This window comes from Silurus meridionalis, chromosome 22 (genome assembly GCF_014805685.1).
Source record: "Silurus meridionalis isolate SWU-2019-XX chromosome 22, ASM1480568v1, whole genome shotgun sequence".
NCBI classification, from domain to species: Eukaryota; Metazoa; Chordata; class Actinopteri; order Siluriformes; family Siluridae; genus Silurus; species Silurus meridionalis.
This window is the reverse complement of record NC_060905.1, coordinates 854,933-880,632: the sequence shown is the minus strand read 5'-3', so window position 1 is coordinate 880,632 and position 25,700 is coordinate 854,933. Positions and strand designations below refer to the sequence as shown.

General features: G+C 46.0%; 1 protein-coding gene across 1 annotated transcript; it reads left to right on the top strand.

Annotated features, from left to right (window-relative positions):
• Positions 1-69: 69 nt before the first annotated feature.
• On the top strand, positions 70-23,745 carry mreg (melanoregulin). The gene is made up of 5 exons (XM_046834815.1): positions 70-233; positions 520-682; positions 13,394-13,484; positions 13,617-13,780; positions 23,475-23,745. Exons 1-5 carry the CDS (start codon positions 142-144, stop codon positions 23,682-23,684), a joined length of 720 nt encoding a protein of 239 aa, XP_046690771.1. The 5' UTR covers positions 70-141; the 3' UTR covers positions 23,685-23,745.
• Positions 23,746-25,700: the final 1,955 nt, after the last annotated feature.

The window sequence follows — 25,700 nt, the reverse complement described above, 5'->3', positions numbered from 1 at the left end:
CTACTTTGAACTTTATAACTGCACAGAAAAGAACACACACACACACACACACACACAGGGCAGCCACAACCCTCTGGCCACACCCCTCTCTCCTGTTTGTCCCTTTTCTCTCCATTCCTCTGTGTGTGTTGCTCGGTGAGGATGGGTGCAGCCTTCAAGAGGTTCTGCGCTCGATTCTGCTGTTGCTGCTGCATCAGTGATGAGGATGAGGATGAGAAGACACCGATATTCAGGTATTTATCTCACACACACCTGAGGATGTGAAAGAACTTAGTTACAGCTGGACTTCTGAGTGTTTCAAAGCTCTGACACTGGAGACTCCTTCCATGCGTGCTGGCGTGGAGTATATGCTGTAGGTTGCTATGGAAACAAAAGGGTAGCAGAACCAACCCATAATTTACACCTGCACAACTGTCAGAGCTGCAGCTCGAGAAAAATTTATCAGCACCTCCTGATCAATTACAACTCAGCAGTGTGTGTGTGTGTGTGTGTGTGTGTGTGTGTGTGTGTGCGCATCAGTAATGAGACGTTGGAGTATTTTGACCGTGAGGCTAAGAAGAGACGAGATCAGGAGACAAATCTGTGGAGTGAACCTGGAGATCCGTCACACTCAGAGAGAGATGACGACCGAATACTGTACAACCTCCTACAGACCCGAGCACAAACACACAGGGGTTCACAGGTACACAGACACACACACACACACACTCCTACAGACCCGAGCACAAACACACACACACACACACACACACACACACACACACACACACTCCTACAGACCCGAGCACAAACACACAGGGGTTCACAGGTACACACACACACACACACTCCTACAGACCCGAGCACAAACACACACACACACACACACACACACACACACTCCTACAGACCCGAGCACAAACACACAGGAGTTCACAGGTACACAGACACACACACACACACACTCCTACAGACCCGAGCACAAACACACACACACACACACACACACACACACACACACACTCCTACAGACCCGAGCACAAACACACAGGGGTTCACAGGTACACAGACACACACACACACTCCTACAGACCCGAGCACAAACACACACACACACACACACACACACACTCCTACAGACCCGAGCACAACACACAGGGGTTCACAGGTACACAGACACACACACACACTACAGACCCGAGCACAAACACACACACACACACACACACACACACACACTCCTACAGACCCGAGCACAAACACACACACACACACACACACACACTCCTACAGACCCGAGCACAAACACACAGGGGTTCACAGGTACACAAACACACATACACACACACTTCTACAGACCCGAGCACAAACACACACACACACACACACACACACACACACACACACACACACACTCCTACAGACCCGAGCACAAACACACAGGGGTTCACAGGTACACACACACACACACACACACACACACTTCTACAGACCCGAGCACAAACAGACACACACACTCCTACAGACACACACACACACACACAGGTACACACACTCCTACAGACCTGAGCACAAACACACACACACACACACACACACACACACACACACACACACTCCTACAGACCCGAGCACAAACACACACACACACACACACACTCCTACAGACCAGCACAAACACACACACAGGGGTTCACAGGTACACACACACACATACACACACACTTCTACAGACCCGAGCACACACACACACACACACACACACACACACTCCTACAGACCCGAGCACAAACACACACACACACACACACACACACACACTCCTACAGACCCGAGCACACACACACACACACACACATACACACACACTTCTACAGACCCAAGCACAAACAGACACACACACACTCCTACAGACCCAGGCACAAACACACAGGGGTTCACAGGTACACACACACTCCTACAGACCCGAGCACAAACACACACACACACACACACACACACACACACACACACTACAGACCCGAGCACAACACACACACACTCCTACAGACCCGAGCACAAACACACACACTCCTACAGACCCGAGCACAAACACACACACACAATCCTACAGACCCGAGCACAAACACACACACACACACACTCACACACACTCCTACAGACCCAGCACAAACACACACACACACACACACACACACACACACTCCTACAGACCCGAGCACAAACACACAGGGGTTCAGGTACACACACACACACACACACACACACACTTCTACAGACCCGAGCACACACACACACACACACACACACACACACACACACACACACACACACACACACACACACACACACTCCTACAGACCCGAGCACAAACACAGGGGTTCACAGGTACACACACACACACACACACACACGCACACACACACACACACACTCCTACAGACCCAGGCACAAACACACAGGGGTTCACAGGTACACACACTCCTACAGACCCGAGCACAAACACACACACACACACACACACACACACCTACAGACCCGAGCACAAACACACACACACACGCACACACACTCCTACAGACCCGAGCACAAACACACAGGGGTTTACAGGTACACACACACACACACACACACACATACACACACACTTCTACAGACCCGAGCACAAACACACACACACACACACACACACACACACACTCCTACAGACCCGAGCACAAACACACAGGGGTTCACAGGTACACACACTCCTACAGACCCGAGCACAAACACACACACACACACACACACACACACACACACACTCCTACAGACCCGAGCACAAACACACACACACTCCTACAGACCCGAGCACAACACACACACACAATCCTACAGACCCGAGCACAAACACACACACACACACTCACACACTCCTACAGACCCGAGCACAAACACACACACACACACACACACACACACACACACTCACACACACTCCTACTGACCCGAGCACAAACACTCACACACTCCTACAGACCCGAGCACAAACACACATGGGTTCACAGGTACACACACACACACACACACACTCTACAGACCCGAGCACAAACACACTCCTACAGACCCGAGCAAAACACACACACACACACACACACACTCACACACACTCCTACAGACCCGAGCACAAACACACACACACACACACACACACACACTCACACACTCCTACAGACCCGAGCACAAACACTCACACACACTCCTACAGACCCGAGCACAAACACACATGGGTTCACAGGTATACACACACACTCCTACAGACCCGAGCACAAACACACACACACACACACACTTACAGACCTGAGCGCACACGCACACACACACACACACACACTCCTACAGACACACACACACAGGGGTTCACAGGTATACACACACACACACACACACACACACACACACACACACACACACACTCCTAGACCCGAGCACAAACACACACACACACACTTCTACAGACCTGAGCACACACACACACACACACACACTCCTACAGACCCGAGCACAAACACACAGGGGTTCACAGGTACACACACACACATACACACACACTTCTACAGACCCGAGCACAAACAGACACACACACTCCTACAGACCCAGGCACAAACACACAGGGGTTCACAGGTACACACACACTCCTACAGACCCGAGCACACACACACACACACACACACACACACACACACTCCTACAGACCAGCACAAACACACACACACACGCACACACCTCCTACAGACCCGAGCACAAACACACAGGGGTTCACAGGTACACACACACACACACACATACACACACACTTCTACAGACCCGAGCACAAACACACACACACACACACACACACACACACACACACTCCTACAGACCCGAGCACAAACACACACACACACACACACACACACACTCCTACAGACCCGAGCACAAACACAGGGGTTCACAGGTACACACACACACATACACACACACTTCTACAGACCCGAGCACAAACAGACACACACACTCCTACAGACCCAGGCACAAACACACAGGGGTTCACAGGTACACACACACTCCTACAGACCCGAGCACAAACACACACACACACACACACACACACACACACTCCTACAGACCCGAGCACAAACACACACTCCTACAGACCCAGCACACACACACACACTCCTACAGACCAGCACAAACACACACACACAATCCTACAGACCCGAGTACACACACACACACACACTCACACACACACTCCTACAGACCCGAGCACAAACACACACACACACACACACACACACACACACACACACACACACTCCTACAGACCCGAGCACAAACACACAGGGGTTCACAGGTACACAAACACACACACACACACACACTTCTACAGACCCGAGCACAAACACACACACACACACACACACACACACACACACACACACACACACACACACACTCACACTCCTACAGACCCGAGCACAAACACACAGGGGTTCACAGGTACACACACACACACACACATACACACACACTTACAGACCCGAGCACAAACAGACACACACACTCCTACAGACCCAGGCACAAACACACAGGGGTTCACAGGTACACACACTCCTACAGACCCGACACACACACACACACACACACACACACACACACACACACACACACACACACACACTCCTTACAGACCTGAGCACAAACACACAGGGGTTTACAGGTACACACACACACACACATACACACACTTCTACAGACCCGAGCACAAACACACACACACACACACACACACACACACACTCCTACAGACCCGAGCACAAACACACAGGGGTTCACAGGTACACACACTCCTACAGACCCGAGCACAAACACACACACACACACACACACACACACACACACACACACACACACACACACACTCCTACAGACCCGAGCACAAACACACACACACTCCTACAGACCTGAGCACAAACACACACACAATCCTACAGACCCGAGCACAAACACACACACACACTCACACACACTCCTACAGACCCGAGCACAAACACACACACACACACACACACACACACACTCACACTCCTACAGACCCGAGCACAAACACTCACACACTCCTACAGACCCGAGCACAAACACACATGGGTTCACAGGTACACACACACACACACTCCTTACAGACCTGAGCACAAACACACTCCTACAGACCCGAGCAAAACACACACACACACACACACACACACACACTCCTACAGACCCGAGCACAAACACACACACACACACACACACTCACACACACTCCTACAGACCCGAGCACAAACACTCACACACACTCCTACAGACCCGAGCACAAACACATGGGTTCACAGGTATACACACACACACACACACACACACACACACACACACACTCCTACAGACCCGAGCACAAACACACACACACTACAGACCTGAGCACACACACACACACACACACACTCCTACAGACCCGAGCACAACACACACACACACACACACACACTTCTACAGACCCGAGCACAAACAGACACACACACTCCACAGACCCGAGCACAAACACACAGGGGTTCACAGGTACACACACACTCCTACAGACCCACACACACACACACACACACACACACACACACACACACACACACACTCCTACAGACCCGAGCACAAACACACACACACACACACACACCTACAGACCCGAGCACAACACACATGGGTTCACAGGTACACACACACACACACATACACACACTTCTACAGACCCAGCACAAACACACACACACACACACACACACACACACACTCCTACAGACCCGAGCACAAACATACAGGGGTTCACAGGTACACACACTCCTACAGACCCGAGCACAAACACACACACACACACACACACACACTCCTACAGACCCGAGCACAAACACACACACACACACACACACACACACACACACACTACAGACCCGAGCACAAACACACACACACACACACACTCCTACAGACCGAGCACAAACACACAGGGGTTCATAGGTACACACACACACACACACACACACTTACAGACCCGAGCACAAACACACACACACACACACACACACACACACACTCCTACAGACCCGAGCACAAACACACACACACACACACACACACACACACACACACACACTCCTACAGACCCGAGCACAAACACACAGGGGTTCACAGGTACACACACACACACATACACACACACTTCTACAGACCCGAGCACAAACAGACACACACACTCCTACAGACCCAGGCACAAACACACAGGGGTTCACAGGTACACACACACTCCTACAGACCCGAGCACAAACACACACACACACACACACACACACACACACTCCTACAGACCCGAGCACAAACACACACTCCTACAGACCCGAGCACAAACACACACACACTCCTACAGACCCGAGCACAAACACACACACACAATCCTACAGACCCGAGCACAAACACACACACACACTCACACACACACTCCTACAGACCCGAGCACAAACACACACACACACACACACACACACACACACACACTCCTACAGACCCGAGCACAAACACACAGGGGTTCACAGGTACACAAACACACACATACACACACACTTCTACAGACCCGAGCACAAACACACACACACACACACACACACACACACACACACACACACACACACACACACTCACACTCCTACAGACCCGAGCACAAACACACAGGGGTTCACAGGTACACACACACACACATACACACACACTTCTACAGACCCAAGCACAAACAGACACACACTCCTACAGACCCAGGCACAAACACACAGGGGTTCACAGGTACACACACACTCCTACAGACCCGAGCACAAACACACACACACACACACACACACACACACACACACACACACACAGACACACACACACACGCACACACTCCTACAGACCCGAGCACAAACACACAGGGGTTTACAGGTACACACACACACACACACACACACTTCTACAGACCCAGCACAAACACACACACACACACACACACACACACACACACACTCCTACAGACCCGAGCACAAACACACAGGGGTTCACAGGTACACACACTCCTACAGACCCGAGCACAAACACACACACACACACACACACACACACACACACACACACACACACACACACACACTCCTACAGACCCGAGCACAAACACACACACTCCTACAGACCTGAGCACAAACACACACACAATCCTACAGACCCGAGCACAAACACACACACACACACACACACACTCCTACAGACCCGAGCACAAACACACACACACACACACACACACACACACACACACACTCACACACACTCCTACTGACCCGAGCACAAACACTCACACACACTCCTACAGACCCGAGCACAAACACACATGGGTTCACAGGTACACACACACACACACACCTACAGACCCGAGCACAAACACACTCCTACAGACCCGAGCAAAACACACACACACACACACACACACACACTCCTACAGACCCGAGCACAAACACACACACACACACACACACTCACACACACTCCTACAGACCCGAGCACAAACACTCACACACTCCTACAGACCCGAGCACAAACACACATGGGTTCACAGGTATACACACACTCCTACAGACCCGAGCACAAACACACACACACACACACTTCTACAGACCTGAGCGCACACGCACACACACACACACACACACACACTCCTACAGACCCGAGCACAAACACACATGGGTTCACAGGTATACACACACACACACACACACACACACACACACACACACACACACACTCCTACAGACCCGAGCACAAACACACACACACACACTTCTACAGACCTGAGCACACACACACACACACACACACACACACTCCTACAGACCCGAGCACAAACACACAGGGGTTCACAGGTACACACACACACACATACACACACTTCTACAGACCCGAGCACAAACAGACACACACACTCCTACAGACCCAGGCACAAACACACAGGGGTTCACAGGTACACACACTGCTACAGACCCGAGCACACACACACACACACACACACACACACACACACACACACACACACACACTCCTACAGACCCGAACACAAACACGCACACACGCACACACTCCTACAGACCCGAGCACAAACACACAGGGGTTCACAGGTACACACACACACACACATACACACACACTTCTACAGACCCGAGCACAAACACACACACACACACACACACACACACACACACTCCTACAGACCGAGCACAAACACACAGGGGTTCACAGGTACACACACTCCTACAGACCCGAGCACAAACACACACACACACACACACACACTCCTACAGACCCGAGCACAAACACACACTCCTACAGACCCGAGCACAACACACACACACTCCTACAAACCCGAGCACAAACACACACACACAATCCTACAGACCCGAGCACAAACACACACACACACACTCACACACACTCCTACAGACCCGAGCACAAACACACACACACACACTCACACACACTCCTACTGACCCGAGCACAAACACTCACACACTCCTACAGACCCGAGCACAAACACATGGGTTCACAGGTACACACACACACACACTCCTTACAGACCTGAGCACAAACACACTCCTACAGACCCGAGCAAAACACACACACACACACACTCACACACACTCCTACAGACCCGAGCACAAACACACACACACACACACACACACACTCACACACACTCCTACAGACCCGAGCACAAACACTCACACACACTCCTACAGACCCGAGCACAAACACACATGGGTTCACAGGTATACACACACTCCTACAGACCCGAGCACAAACACACACACACACACACTTCTACAGACCTGAGCACACACACACACACACACACACACTCCTACAGACCCGAGCACAAACACTCACACACACTCCTACAGACCCGAGCACAAACACACATGGGTTCACAGGTATACACACACACACACACACACACACACACACACACTCCTACAGACCCGAGCACAAACACACACACACACACTTCTACAGACCTGAGCGCACACACACACACACACACACTCCGACAGACCCGAGCATAAACACACACACACTTCTACAGACCTGAGCACACACACACACACACACACACACACACACACTCCTACAGACCCGAGCACAAACAGACACACACACACACACACACTCCTACAGACCCGAGCACAAACACACAGGGGTTCACAGCTACTCACACGCGCACAAAGCAACACTCAGAAGAACTTACACAGACACACAGAAAACGTAAATAAAACAGAATGAAATGATTTGTAAATTTCATAAACTTATATTTTATTCACAATATAAAAAATGACAGTTGAAACTGAGGAAATTTACATTTTAAAAATCAGGTCATTCTGAATCTAAAGTCTGAAACACGTCTTATAAAAGTTGGGATGGAGCAAAAAAAGTCTTGAAAATGTGTGTTTTTGAAATTAAGAGTTAAAGAAACGTTTAGTAAATAATGAGGTTAATTGACAGCAGGTCAGGAAGATGATTGGGGTATAAATCGTGTATCTTAGAGTCTCTCCGATGTAAAGATGGGTGGAGCTTCACCAATCTGTTCAAGACTGTCTACGAACTGGGGAACAATTTAGGAATAATGTTCAACATCAAATTGTAAAACAATTCAATTCAATTCAATTCATTTTTATTTGTATAGCGCTTTTAACAATGAACATTGTCTCAAAGCAGCTTTACACAGATAATGTGGTGATTAAACGTAAATATGTTCTTTGTAAGTAAGTTTGTCCCTGATGAGCAACTGTGGCAAGGAAAAACTCCCCGAGATGGCATAAGGAAGAAACCTTGATAGGAACCAGACTCAAGAGGGAACCCATCCTCATCTGGGTTGCACCAAATGTCCATTTGAAGCAGATATACAATGTTGCGGGGTACAGTGATGGCAGCAGACCGCCGACACCAACTACAGTCCAATCCGTCCTCAAAAGCACCCGTTCTACTCCGGAATTACATGGAACCACCCAAGGTGTTGATGAGATACCGTCCCAAGCTGCACAGAAGTGTGAAGATCCACGGAGGGAGAGGGGCAGGAACAGTGGTCACTGGAGCCTCAGGAGCATGTTTAACTCGACCGAGAGAGAGAGAGAGAGAGAGAGAGAGAGAGAGAAGGATATGGATTATTAAGTGTCCCTATTGTTGTATGAAAGTTAATGTCACTGTGCAGTTTGGACTCCGGCAAGACTCGCTATGGCAGCATAACTAAAAGGGAGAACCAGAAGGTAACACAGACATGAGGGATCTCTGGGATAAGAGACGACCCACCACACCACCGTCAACAAACCTGAGTGAACGTGTGAATGTGAGGGGACGACAGCATACAAATATACCAGTTCACCAAACACTCTATATCCATGTTCCCTCCAGATCTGAGCCTTTACCTAAGAAAAATCTACTGATAAAAGGCTTGACTAAATAAATACGTTTTCAACCTCGACTTGAACACTGAGACTGTGTCTGAGTCCCGAACACTGGTTGGAAGGCTGTTCCATAACTGTGGGGCTTTATAAGAGAAAGATCTGCCCCCTGCTGTAGTCTTCATTATTTGAGGAACCAACAGATAGCCAGCACCTTTTGATCTAAGTAGGCGTGGAGGATCATACTGGTACAGAAGTTCACTCAGATACTGCGGTGTGAGAGCGTTAAGTGCTTTATACGTCAGTAGTAATATTTTATAATCAATGCGAGATTTGATTGGGAGCAGTGTAGATGATTAAAACAGCAGTGATGTGGTCATATTTTCTAGATCTAGTACGGACTCTTGCTGCTGCATTCTGGACTAACTGAAGCTTATTTATGCACTTACTCGCACACCCAGACAGTAAAGCGTTACAGTAGTCTAATCTAGAAGTAACAAAAGCATGAACTAGTTTTTCTGCATCCTGTAACGACATCATATTTCTAATTTTAGCAATATTTCTAAGGTGAAAGAAGGAGATCCTGGTGATATTATTCACGTGAGACTCAAAGGAAAGACTCGGGTCAATAATCACACCAAGGTCTTTGACAGCCGTACATGCTGAAACAGAAACACCATCCAGAGATGCTACGTAATCGGAAAGTTTACTTCTAGCTGCATGTGGTCCTAGTAAAAGTACTTCCGTCTTATCTGAGTTGAGCAGAAGAAAGTTATTACATCCACTGTCTAATGTCCTTTACACACTTCTCAACATTGTTAAGCTGATCTCTCATCTGGCTTTGCTGAAATATACAGCTGTGTGTCATCAGCATAGCAATGGAAGCGAATCCCATGTTTATGAATGATTTCACCAAGAGGCAGCATATATAAAGAGAAAAGCAGTGGGCCTAAGACAGATCCTTGAGGAACACCAAACTTTACCTCATAGAGTGTGGAGAACTCACCATTTACATCAACAAACTGATAGCGATCATTTAAATAAGACCTAAGCCAAGAGAGAGCTGTTCCCTTTATTCCTACAACGTTCTCAAGTCTAGCAAGCAGTACAGTGTGATCAATGGTGTCAAAAGCTGCACTGAGGTCGAGCAAAACAAGTAAGGAGACAAAACCCTGATCAGAGGCCAATAACAGGTCATTTACCACCTTAACTAGCGCCGTCTCTGTGCTATGATGAGGCCGAAATCCTGACTGATACATTTCAAAAATGTTCTTCCTCAGTAGATGTGAGCAGAACTGCTGTGCTACAACTTTTTCTAGAATCTTGGAGATAAAGAGGAGGTTTGATATTGGACTGTAGTTGGACAGCTGACATGGGTCAAGGTCAGGTTTCTTAATAAGGGGGTGGATAACTGCCAGTTTGAAGGATTTAGGTACAAAACCAGTGCTAATGGCAGAGTTTATTTTTAAAACAGGTTCAATTACCTCTGGAGTTATCTGTTTAAAGAAACTTGTCGGCAAGGGATCGAGAATGCAGGTTGATGATTTTGATGAGGAAATAAATGAAATTAAGTCATTCTCATGAACAGGAGTGAAGCTTTGTAGTTGATTGTCCGTTATAATGACACTGCTGTCTACAGGGTTACTTGTAAAATAATTCGGATTTATATATACCGTCTGGATTTCTTGACTGATGTTTTCAATTTTATTATTAAAAAAGTTCATGAAACAACAAATCATTTACCGAACATATCATCAAATGTTTTAAAGAATCTGGAGAAATCTCGAATGGACACTACGTCCTCTGGACTAAAGAGGAGAGGGACCATCTGACCTGAGATCAGTGCTCACATCTCTGACGGTAAAGGAACAGGGATAAGCAGAATTCACGATACATGCATTTCAAATACGTATTCATGTGGGAGACTCCGAGAAAAGCTGTTGCTATTAAACATTGTTTACTTAATCGGCGTAATGGCAAAGAGTTTAAATAGACCAATTAATGGAAGGTTTGAAAAGAAAGTTCATGCCTTATAAAAGTATTTAGTATTTTTTTAAAAACAAAAATACAACAGTTTATTTAGATGAATGTGCAGCTGCTGTATTTTGTAGTTTAGTTTGATATTCTTAAAGTTAAGGTAATTGGTATTTTAATTTCAAATACATTTTGCTGTACCTTTTGCCCGACCCTGTATGGTGGTGCATTAGTGCCTGTGGAATGTGCATTTTGGAAAGGTTCCATCAGTGCTGAATGCAATATACAGGTTTTAGAGAAACACATGATTCCATCCAGAAAACGTCTTTTTTAGGGAAGATCTTGCAAATTTGAGTTACATGTATGGCATTTGGCAGAGACCCTTATCCAGTATGACTTACATTTATTTCATACATCTAAACAGCTATAGGGTTAAGGGCCCTGCTCAAGGGCCCAGGACAGTTCAATGGCTGGGATTTGAACTCATGACCTTTTGGACTCAAAGTCCAACACCTTAAACACTAAGCTACAACCTCCTTATCTATTACAATATCAAGACTTTATAGTAGAAGAGTGCGGGTGCTCAACTGGTCTGCCTGCAGTCTCCTCCTTTCACCATTTGAAAATATTTGGTGCATCATGAAACAAACACAACAAATTAAAATGACTTTATTCTTTCCATAAACTTTTATAACTTCTTATTTTAAACATTTGATATGTTTTTTGTTCTATTGTGAATAACGTAATGGTTTATGAGATATGAAAATCATTGCATTCTGTTTTTATTTACATTTTACACACTGTTCCAACTGCACAATAAATACAGACACAATAATGATGAAGATGATGATGATGATGATAATGATGATGATGGTGATGATGATGATGATGGTGGTGATGATGATGATGATGATGATGATGATTAGGGGTACAGGAGGCTGAGTGTGGACATCGAGGCGATGAGAGATATGAGGAGGGAAGTGAGAGACAAGTGGAAGATGATTCTGGAGAATCTGGGTGAGTGTGTGTGTGTGTGTGTGTGTGTGTGTGTGTGTGTGTGTGTGTGTGTGTTTTTACCTTGATCTTTTGAGGTTATTTGTGTTATTGGTTTATTAAATGATGGCTACATCCTGCTCTCTGATTGCTCAGGCTTCATGCAGGAGGCAGAGTCTCTGCTGACGGTAAATACGAGTGCGTCGTATGACAGGATGAAGAACGCAGCGACGGCTCGGAGCCTGTTACAGACTCTTCACTCTGAGACGTCCATTTTCAACAGCAAGGAGGCTCCACCTGAGAGATACCTGTTCATCCTGGTGAGACTAAAGAGAGCAAGTGAGAGAGAGAGAGAGAGAGAGAGAGAGAGAGAGAGAGCTGTTGGGGTCTAATTAACACTTAACAGCGAACAACTAAAAACTACCAAGGCGTCTGTGAGAACAGGAATCTGGGAAAGGTTTTCTTCAGCATTTTAAACACAAGAATTCGAAATGAAGCACAACGTGACTTGTCAAATCAGCTTTCTCCCAAAATGCCGCACATCTGTTCATATTTTTACAACATAAACACTAATTGATAAATAAGTACATTAAAACATATGTACAAATGTACACATCCAGCCAATGTGCTGTTAGACTTTTTAAACTGAAGAAGTGAATTTCTGCCCCAGGGGCGTGGCGTGAGACAGAGCTGCAGTTTAAGCCCCACCCTCTATAATAGAGAAGGAAAAGTGTCTTCTCTGCACAGATGACCTGGTTCTCCTTTCCACCACTAAAGAGGGACTTTAGGACATCCTGAGTCAGCTGGAGGTTCATTTATCAGTCCTGGGCCCTGACAGTCAACCTGCAAAAAACTAAAGTGATAATATTCCAGAAACGCCCGAAATCTCAGGGACTAACATACACATTCACACAGAACCACTAAAACCACAAAAACATACACGTAACTCGACCTAAACATAACTCCATCCGGTACATTTACTCTGGCTGTGAATGAACTCAAAGAGGAAGCTCAACGTGCTCATATAAAGATCTAATCAAAATGACACCCAATACAAATCTGGCTTTAAATCCTTAAATCAATAATTGAACCAATTATATTATAAAGCAGTGAAGTGTGGGTTCCTTCTATAAAATCTGATTTCTCAAATAGGGAAAAACATCCAACTAAAAATATACATCACACAACATAGAGCTACACAAGATAGAGCTACATCACACAACATAGAGCTACACAAGATAGAGCTACATCACACAACATAGAGCTACACAAGATAGAGCTACATCACACAACATAGAGCTACACAAGATAGAGCTACATCACACAACATAGAGCTACACAACATAGAGCTACACCACACAACATAGAGCTACATCACACAACATAGAGCTACACAACATAGAGCTACATCACACAACATAGAGCCACATCACACAACATAGAGCTACACCACACAACATAGAGCCACACAAGATAGAGCTACATCACACAACATAGAGCTACACAAGATAGAGCTACATCACACAACATAGAGCTACAAGATAGAGCTACATCACACAACATAGAGCTACATCACCCAACATAGAGCTACATCACACAACATAGAGCTACACAACATAGAGCTACATCACACAACATAGAGCCACATCACACAACATAGAGCTACACCACACAACATAGAGCCACACAAGATAGAGCTACATCACACAACATAGAGCTACACAAGATAGAGCTACATCACACAACATAGAGCTACACAAGATAGAGCTACATCACACAACATAGAGCTACATCACCCAACATAGAGCTACATCACACAACATAGAGCTACACAACATAGAGCTACATCACACAACATAGAGCCACATCACACAACATAGAGCTACACAACATAGAGCTACACAACATAGAGCTACATCACACAACATAGAGCTACACAACATAGAGCTACATCACACAACATAGAGCTACATCACACAACATAGAGCTACACAACATAGAGCTACATCACACAACAGAGCTACATCACACAACATAGAGCTACACAACATAGAGCTACATCACACAACATAGAGCTACACAACATAGAGCTACACAACATAGAGCTACATCACACAACATAAAGCTACACAACATAGAGCTACATCACACAACACAGAGCTACATCACACAGCATGGAGCTACATCACACACTATACAGCTCCATCACACAACACAGAGCTACAGGGTGGTGTGTGTGTGTGTGTGTGTGTGTAGAGGAGTGTGTGCATGTATAAAGGAGTGTGTGTTAGCGGTTGGCACACGTGTGTGTGTGTGTGTGTGTGTGTGTGTGTGTAGAGTGTGTGTTAGCGGTTGGCACACGTGTGTGTGTGTGTGTGTGTGAGGAGTGTGTGTTAGCGGTGTGTGTGTTTGTGTAGAGGAATGTGCGTGTATAGAGGAGTGTGTGTTAGCGGTTGGCAGACGGTGTGTGGGTGGTGTGTGGTGGTGTGTGTGTGTGTGTGTGTAGAGGAGTGTGTGTTAGCGGTTGGCACACGGTGTGTGTGTGGTGTGTGTGTGTGTGTGTGTGTAGAGGAGTGTGTGTTAGCAGTTGGGACACGGTGTGCAGGTGTGTGTGTGTGTAGAGGAGTGTGTTAGCGGTTGGCAGATGGTGTGTGCGTGGTGTGTGTGTTTGTAGAGGAGTGTGTGTGTTAGCGGTTGGCAGACAGTGTGTGGGTGGTGTGTGTGTGTAGAGGAGTGTGTGTTAGCGGTTGGCAGACGGTGTGTGCGTGGTGTGTGTTTGTAGAGGAGTGTGTGTTAGCGGTTGGCAGATGGTGTGTGCGTGGTGTGTGTGTGTTTGTAGAGGAGTGTGTGTTAGCGGTTGGGACGCGGTGTGTAGGTGGTGTGTGTGTAAAGGAGTGTTTGTTAGTGGTTGGGATACAGTGTGCAGTGGTGTGTGTGTGTGTGTGTGTGTGTGTGTGTGTGTGTGTGTGTGTGTGTGTATGAAAGAATGTATCAGTCGAAGAGTTTTTCTCAAACTGCAAACAGTTTATTCATGACATAAATGTCATGTGTGTGTGTAGAGAAGGAGCTTTTACAGATCAATACATCTTTACCTTGAAAAAACTGATAACGAATGTCAAAAAGGAAAACTCAGATGAAGACTAATAAATGTACATTTACAGCATGTAGCAGACGTCCGTGTCCAGAGTGACGTACAGAAGGGCTTTGAGTCTCATTAATGAATAAATCTACACTGTACACTGGATTACACACTTAATATAAATCACAACACAACTCTTTTTACAAAGCAAACGTGGAAAGTGCTAGTTGAAGTATTTCAGGAAGATGAAGGTCTTCTGTCGTCGCTTGAAGATAATCAGGGACTCCACTGTTCAGACATCTAGGGGAAGTTCATTCCACCACCTCGGTGCCAGAACAGAGAAGAGCCTTGAAGTGTACTTACCTCTCATTCTGAGAGAAGGTGGTACCAGTGGAGCAGTGCTGGAGGATCTCAGACAGCGTGGTGCAGTGCGAGATGTGATGAGGTCTCTGAGGTAAGATGACGCTGGTCCATTTTTGAATCTGATACGTGCAGCTACTGGAAGCCAGTGGAGGAGCAGCAGTGGGGTGGTGTGGGAAAACTTGGGCAGATTGAACACAAGTCATGCAGCTGCGTTTTGGATCATTTGCAGTGGATGAATAGCGTTCAGGGGAAGACCTGCCAGCAGAGAGCTGCAGTAGTCCAGTCTCAAAATCACAAGAGACTGAACAAGCACCTGGGCAGCCTGGTAGAGTGTGTTGTGTGTTTTACTATGAGTTTTTTTTAGCATTTGTTTTACTTTTATTTCATTTTAATGAACAGGATCCAGGTTGTGAGTTTTAACATAAATGGAGAAAGAGAACATGGAAAAAGAGCAAAGCTATATGAGCTCATTAAGCAGAAACGTGTTGATGATGTTATGCTGCAGGAGACCCACAGCGACCACACAGTGACACTGGGTGAAGGAGTCTGATGGGTTGGTGATTTTAAGCCACAACACGTTACTTAGTGCTGGTGTTGCCCTGCTTTTTACTAATAATTTTATTTATGTTTCTTACACTGCTGACTGCCTACACTTTTTTATACAAAGTGTTTTATTTTTCCAGTAGGCATCTCAGATCACTGTATGGTTCAGTGCACCATCAGTAAAAAGAATATTAAACCTAAGAGCAGCTACTGGTGTTTTAACACTGCACTTTTAGAAGATGCTCATTTTAGAGAGTGTTTTTTTTCATGGAATTGTTTTAAACTGAAGAAGGAGCTTTTAACTCTCTACAGCAATGGTGGGATTTAACTAAAGAACAAGTCAAAGAATTGTGTCAACAGAACACTCTCAACATCACAAGAGACATTGCCAGATCTCTAAAAGCTCTGGGGATAGAGACAGTGGAACTGTGGAGACCACAGAAAAATCAAGGGCATATTGAAGCCCTCAAAAATGAAAAAGCCAAAATGAACGACCTGCTGGACACTGCAGCACAGGGGGCGCTGTTCCACTCACACTTAAAAAATGTTACTGAGATGGATGCTCCTTCTAAGTTCTTCTTCCGTTTAGAAAACCAGAATGGACAGAAAATATTCATGCATGCTGTGCGAACAGAATCAGGGGATCTCATATCAGAGCCTTCTGAACTTTACCAGCAGATTTTCAGCTTCTACACGAAGCTGTATAGCAGCAAGAGGTCAGGGGCACAGGAAGAGGAGAAGAGCTTCCTCAAAGATCTGCCAAAGCTCTCAGAGTCATTGGCCAAAGAGATGGACAGGGAGCTGACACTGGCTGAGCTTCAGGAGGCTCTTCCTGTGATGGTCTCCCTGTGGAGTTTTTCAAGGCATTCGGGGCAGTAATAGGGCAGGATGGCCTGGAGGTCCTACGGGACAATGTGAGAGGAGGTCAGCTAGCTTCAAAGACTGGTCTGATTCTTCTAGACCAGGAAAAGGCTTTTGACCTGGTTGAGCATGAATACTTGTGGAAGGTGCTGGAAAGCTTTTGGTTCAACTCTGGTTTCAAAGCCATTATGAAGGTGTTGTACAGTGAATTTGAGAGTGTACTAAAGGTTAGTGGTGGTTTATGTGCTGCTTTTAGAGTGTACGGAGGCATAAGACGAGGCTGCTCACCTGTCAGGAACGTTGTACGCTCAACACCTAAGATGTCGCCTTTCTCTTTGCAGTATGCAGATGACGTGGCGGTAATAGTGGGATCCCAGTCTGATATAAATGTTTTAAGTGATATTTTAAAAGACTTTGAGCGAAGGTTAACTGGGAAAAGAGTGAAGCAGTTTTTGTTGGGGAGTGGGAAGGTGGGGAGCCGACACACCCAGGAGGCCTGGTGTGGAAAAAGGAGGTTTTAAATACATGGGAGTCTTCCTGGGGGGTCATGAGTTTTTAAATAAACACTGGGGAGGCACTGTAGAGCACATCAAGAGCAGACTGAGCAGGTGGAAGTGGCTGGTTCCAAAGATGTCCTACAGGGGGTGAACGATGGTGATGAACAACCTGGCAGCATTGTCTCTGTGTTACAAGCTGGCATGCCTGGATCCGCTGCCAAACCTGTTAGTGAACATCCAGGCCCTGCTCCTGGACTTCTTCTGGGATTCCACAGTCTTCACTGGATTCCGCAGAGTGTCCAGCATCTGCCCAAGGAGGAAGGGGGCAAGGGCTGGTTCATCTCGCCAGCAGAGCTGCAGCCTTTCACCTCCAGTTTATACAGAGATTCCTAAACGAGCCCAGGAACATGGTATAGAGAACAGCAGCCAGTGGACTTTTGGTGGGAGGATTCGGACTGGACAGAACTTCTGTTTAACGGACACAGGCATGCCGGATTTACAAGCCTTTTACCACAGACTTTTTTAAATATGGACTTTAAAAAAGCCAAATAAGTAAAAACTGCAGAACACTACACTGGCTGCTGGAGGAGCTCAGGTTGGACCACCCCAGACTGTCCAGAGCTTTGATCTCCTCACACTCCAGGAGCTGGTGAACGTCACAGGGACATGTATGGAACTCCGGTTCCTGCGCATCACATTTACATTTGCATTTACATTTACATTTGCGGCATTTAGCAGACGCCCTTATCCAGAGCGACGTACAAACGTGCTTTAAATCTCTAGTAGTGAATAAATCTACACTGGTACGCAAGAATACAAACTCAATATAAATATAACTCGAATTCTACAAACTTGGAAAGTGCTAATTTAGGTATTTCAGGAAGAGGTAGGTCTTCAGTCGTCGCTTAAAGATAATCAGGGACTCTGCTGTACGGATATCTAGGGGAAGTTCATTCCACCACCTCGGTGCCAGAACAGAGAAGAGCCTTGAATTGTACTTACCTCTCATTCTGAGAGAAGGTGGTACCAGTCGAGCAGTGCTGGAGGATCTCAGACAGCGTGGTGCAGTGCGAGATGTGATGAGGTCACTGAGGTAAGATGGTGCTGGTCCATTTTGGCCTTGTAGGCAAGCATCAGTGTTTTGAATCTGATACGTGCAGCTACTGGAAGCCAGTGAAGGAGCGCAGCAGTGGGGTGGTGTGGGAAAACTTGGGCTGATTGAACACAAGTCGTGCAGCTGCGTTTTGGATCATTTGCAGTGGACGAATAGCGTTCAGGGGAAGACCTGCCAGCAGAGAGTTGCAGTAGTCCAGTCTTGAAATGACAAGAGACTGAACAAGCAACTGGGCAGCCTGTATGGACAGAAATGGTCGAATCCTTCGGATGTTATAGAGAAGAAATCGACAAGAACGAGCAACATTAGCGACATGTGGGAAAAAAGACAGTTCATTGTCCATAGTTACCCCAAGGTTACGAGCAGTGGCTGAAGGAGAGCAGAGAGTCATGAAGTGTTATTTGTAGATCTTGACCTGGAGATGAATCACCTGGGATGACCAGCAGTTCTGTTTTGCTGGGGTTGAGTTTAAGTTGGTGAGCCCTCATCCATAAAGATATGTCTGACAAGCATGCTGAGATCCGAGCGGAAGCTGTGGTATCTGATGGAGGAAAGAAAAGATGAGTTGAGTGTCATCTGCATAGCAGTGATAAGAAAACCCATGTGAGGATATGACTTCACCAATGGAGTGGGTATAGAGGAGAAAAGGAGGGACCGAGTACCGAGCCTTGTGGGACACCAGTGGTGAGTCTGCATGGGGCAGATGTGGATCCCTCCATGTTACCTGGTATGAGCGACCTTCCAGGTAGGAAGCAAACCATTCCCATGCTGTTCCGCAGATACCAAGGCTCTTGAGGGTTGACAAAAGTGTCTTGTGGTTGACTGTGTCAAATGCTGCTGAAAGGTCCAGAAAGATAAGTACAGATGATAGCTTGGCTGACCGAGCAGCATGTAGTTTCTCAGAAACAGCCAATAGGGCCGTCTCTGTGGAATGTGCCGCTTTGAACCCAGACTGGTTCGGATCGTGGAGGTTGTTCTGTGAGAGATAGACAGACAGTTGGTTAAAAACAGTGCGTTCAAAGACTTAGAAAGAAAGGAAAGGAGTGATACCGGTCTGTAGTTGTTGATGTCTGATGGATCCAGAGCAGGTTTCTTCAAGATAGGAATGACCCTTGCTTGCTTGAAGGTAGTTGGTACATAGCCAGATGTTAATGACCCATTGATGATTGTGGAGATGAAGGGCAGGAGATCTTGCGTGATGGTCTGGAGCGTAGTTGAAGGATTGGATCCAGAGGACAGGTGGTGGGATTGCAGGATCGGATGACTTGCAGTATCTCATCTTCTGTTAAGGTTGAGAAGCTTGACAGAGACGTAGTGGATTGTTGGCTGTGTTGTGTAATCATTGTTGGAGAGGAAGTGAAGGTCTGGCAGATTTTCTAATCTTCTCATCATAGAAGGAGGCAAAGTCATTAGCAGTCAGGAGGATGGAGCAGGTGCAGCAGGGGGGTTTAGTAGAGAAGAGAAGATGTTGTGAAGCTTACGAGGATCTTGTGCAGAGGCCTCAAGCTTTTCCTTGTAGAAGGCAGTTTTGGCAGAAGTCACCTCAAAGAAAATTTGGTCAGGAGTGCACGGTAAGATGAGAGGTCTACATCAAGCTGTGATTTTTTCCACTTCCTCTCTGCAGATCGGAGTTCTCGTCGATTACTGCGCAAAACTTCAGCCATGGTGTGGGACAAGAAGTCTTCTTGGGTCTTGTAGTCAAGGGACAAAGGAGGTCCATGGTTGAGGAAAGAGATGAGAGGAAGGAGTCCGTAGCAATGTCTAAGGGTAGAGAGGAAAAGGAGACGGGGTCAGGAAGAGATGAAAGAGTACATGAAGTTACAGAGGAGGGAGAGATAGAGTGAAGGTTAGGACGGATAAGAGAGACATGTAAATTATTTTTAGGTTGAATAGGAAGAGTGATTAAAAAGGAAACCAGGTGATGATCAGAGATTGGAAGTGGAGTGGCAGTCATGTCTGTAGCTGGAGTAGGACGGGTGAAAACCAGGTCCAGGACATTTCCTCCCTTGTGTGTTGGAGGGCAGCTGTTAAATGTCAAGGAGAAGGTATTCAGAAAAGGCAAGAGGCAAGATGACTGAAGTTTGTCGGATGGGAGGTTGAAGTCACCAAGAACTGTCAGATGGGTGCCGTCAGAGGGGAAAGTACTGAGGAGCGTGTCCATCTCTTCTAGGAAGTCCCCAAGGGGACCAGGAGGGCGGTAGATGACAATGATGAAAAGGTTGATTGGAGAGGTAACTGAAACTGCATGAAATTTAAAAGAAGACATGGTTAAATGAGACAAAGGGAGAGGTGTGAAACACCATCTCCGTGATAAAGGTAGACCTGTACCACCACCTCTGCCAATTTCTCTTGGTGAATGAGAGAAAGCATAGGCAGAAGACAGAGCAGCTGGTGTAGCAGTGTTCTGTGGGGATATCCAGGTCTCAGTAAGTGCCAGAAAGTCAAATGTGTAGTGGGAAGCCAAGCCTGTGATGAAGTCAGCTTTCCTTACAGCAGACTGACAATTCCAGAGCCCACCTACCACCGCTGTTTGAGATTGAGACAACAGGGAAGGGTAGATGAGGTTACTGACGATGTGACATCTGTTCTGTGGATAGGAACGTCTGTGTCTGTAAGAGATTACTACAGAGATGGGTTTGAGTCACTAACCAGCTCCTCCACGGCTGGAGGTCTACACCAGCAGCAGAGGAGCGTGTTTAACTGAAGGACTATAAGATCAGTGAGAGCGGTCCTGCAGAGGAGGAACCCTTTCCCCAGCTGGACATCGCTCCTGACCGGGAGATGAACTTCGGGACAGTGTTGGGGAAGCTGCTCTACAGGGCCTGTGTTGAGGTTTTAAATAAGAATAAATTGAGTGTGAGGGTGGACCCCCAGTGAAGAAATGTTCTTGGTTTTAATGCTGATATTAAACCAGAGTGAAGACACTGTATAAACCACCGTTAACCAAAAAATCTGCCGAGCTCCAGTGGAGGATTTTACACTGCATCATCTCTGTGAACTGTTTTATTTTAAACCCCGATGTTCTACAGGACGATCCGTTCTGTTTTTCACGCTTTTACTCACTGCTCCAGGTTACAGTCACTGTTTGTGTTTTTAAAACGTATTTTAAGTTCCTTTAATGTGAATTTAACTCTTCAGTGTTTTATTTTTGGGTTTAAGTACATCAGGAGAAACAGGTTCATGTGCCAACTGATTAATTTTATTTTTGGGCAGGAGAAAATGCCCACATACCTGAACAAACACAAAAACGCTGATTATGACTCTTCAGGATCTTCTCCAGACTGATGAAATCCAGGATTGTGGTAGATTTGAATGTGTAGGAGTGTGTGGTGGAGCTGGAGATGGTTGAGGATGTGTGGTGCTGTAATGAAGCTCTGCGTTCTGTGAAAGAGGAAAAATGCACTTTACATCAGAACTGAACTAAACGAACTCTCACTCTCTCTCCCATCCGTCTCTCTCTCTCTCTCTCTCTCTTCATCTCTCTCTCTCTCTCTTTCTCACTTTCTCTCTCACTTTCTCTCTCTCTCTCTCTCTTTCTCTCTCTCTCACTTTCCCAGGACCGCTTAATTTATCTGGATGCTGCAGAAGACTTCGTAGCGAAAGCTCGCCGTTTTTATCCTCCCAGAGATGAAGATGAAGATGATGAGGAGGAGGAAACGGCCATAAACATGTCCATGCTGCTGTCACGCTTTAATCAGCGTCTAAATGCAGGAGAAAATGATGATGATGATGATGATGAAGGAGACATAAGTGGACAGGAGGATTAACTTCTTACTACACACACCTCTACACACACTACACATACTATACACACACCTTTACACACACTACACATACTATACACACACCTCTACACACACTACACATACTATACACACCTCTACACACACATACTATACACACACCTCTACACACACACATACTATACACACACCTCTACACAAACACAAACTACACACACCTCTACACACACTACACATGCTATACACATTACACACCTCTACACACACTATATATACTATACACATTACACACACCTCTACACACACTACATATACTATACACATTACACACACCTCTACACACACTACATATACTATATACATTACACACACCTCTACACACACTACATACTATACACACCTCTACACACTACACATACTATACACACACCTCTACACATACTATATACACACCTCTACACACACTACACAAACTATACACACACCTCTACACACACATACTATACATTACACACACCTCTACACACTACATACTATACACACACCTTTACACACACTACACACACACTACACACACCTCTACACACACTACACATACTATATACACACCTCTACACACACCTCTACACACACATATACTATACACATTACACACCTCTACACACACTACACATACTATACACACACCTCTACACATACTATACGCACACCTCTACACACACTACACAAACTATACACACCTCTACACACACTACATACTATACACACACCTCTACACACTACACATACTATACACACCTCTACACACAAACACAAACTACACACACCTCTACACACACTACACATACTATACACACCTCTACATACTATACACACACCTCTACACACACTACAAACTATACACACCTCTACACACTACATACTATACATATTACACACACTCTACACACTACACATACTATACACACCTCTACACACAAACACAAACTACACACACCTACACACACTACACATACTACACATTACACACACCTCTACACACTACATATACTATACACATTACACACCTCTACACACACTACACATACTATACACACACCTCTACACATACTATCGCACCTCTACACACTACACAAACTATACACACACCTCTACACACTACACATACTATACACACACCTCTACACACACTACACATACTATACACACCTCTACACACAAACACAAACTACACACACACCTCTACACACACTACACATACTATACACATTACACACACCTCTACACACACTACATATACTATACACATTACACACCTCTACACACAAACACAAACTACACACCATTACACCCACCTCTACAAACTACACACGCAATACACACTACACACACCATTACACACTTGACACACACCATTACACACACTCTACACACTACACATACTATACATTACACACCTCTACACACAAACACAAACTACACACACCATTACACCCACCTGTACAAACTACACACGCAATACACACTACACACACCATTACACACCTCTACACACGCTATACACACTACACACCTCTACACACACCTCTATACACACTACACACACCTCTACACACGCTATACACACTACACACACCCCTATACACACTACACACACCTCTACACACACCTCTACACTCACTACGCATACTATACACATTACACACACCTTTACACACACTACACATACTACACATTACACACCTCTACACATACTATACATTACACACCTCTACACACACTACACATACTATACACATTACACACCTCTACACACAAACACAAACTACACACCATTACACCCACCTTTACAAACTACACACGCAATACACACTACACACACCATTACACACCTCTACACACGCTATACACACTACACACCTCTACACACACCTCTATACACACTACACACCTCTACACACGCTATACACACTACACACCTCTACACATACTATACATTACACACACCTCTACACACTACACATACTATGCATTACACAC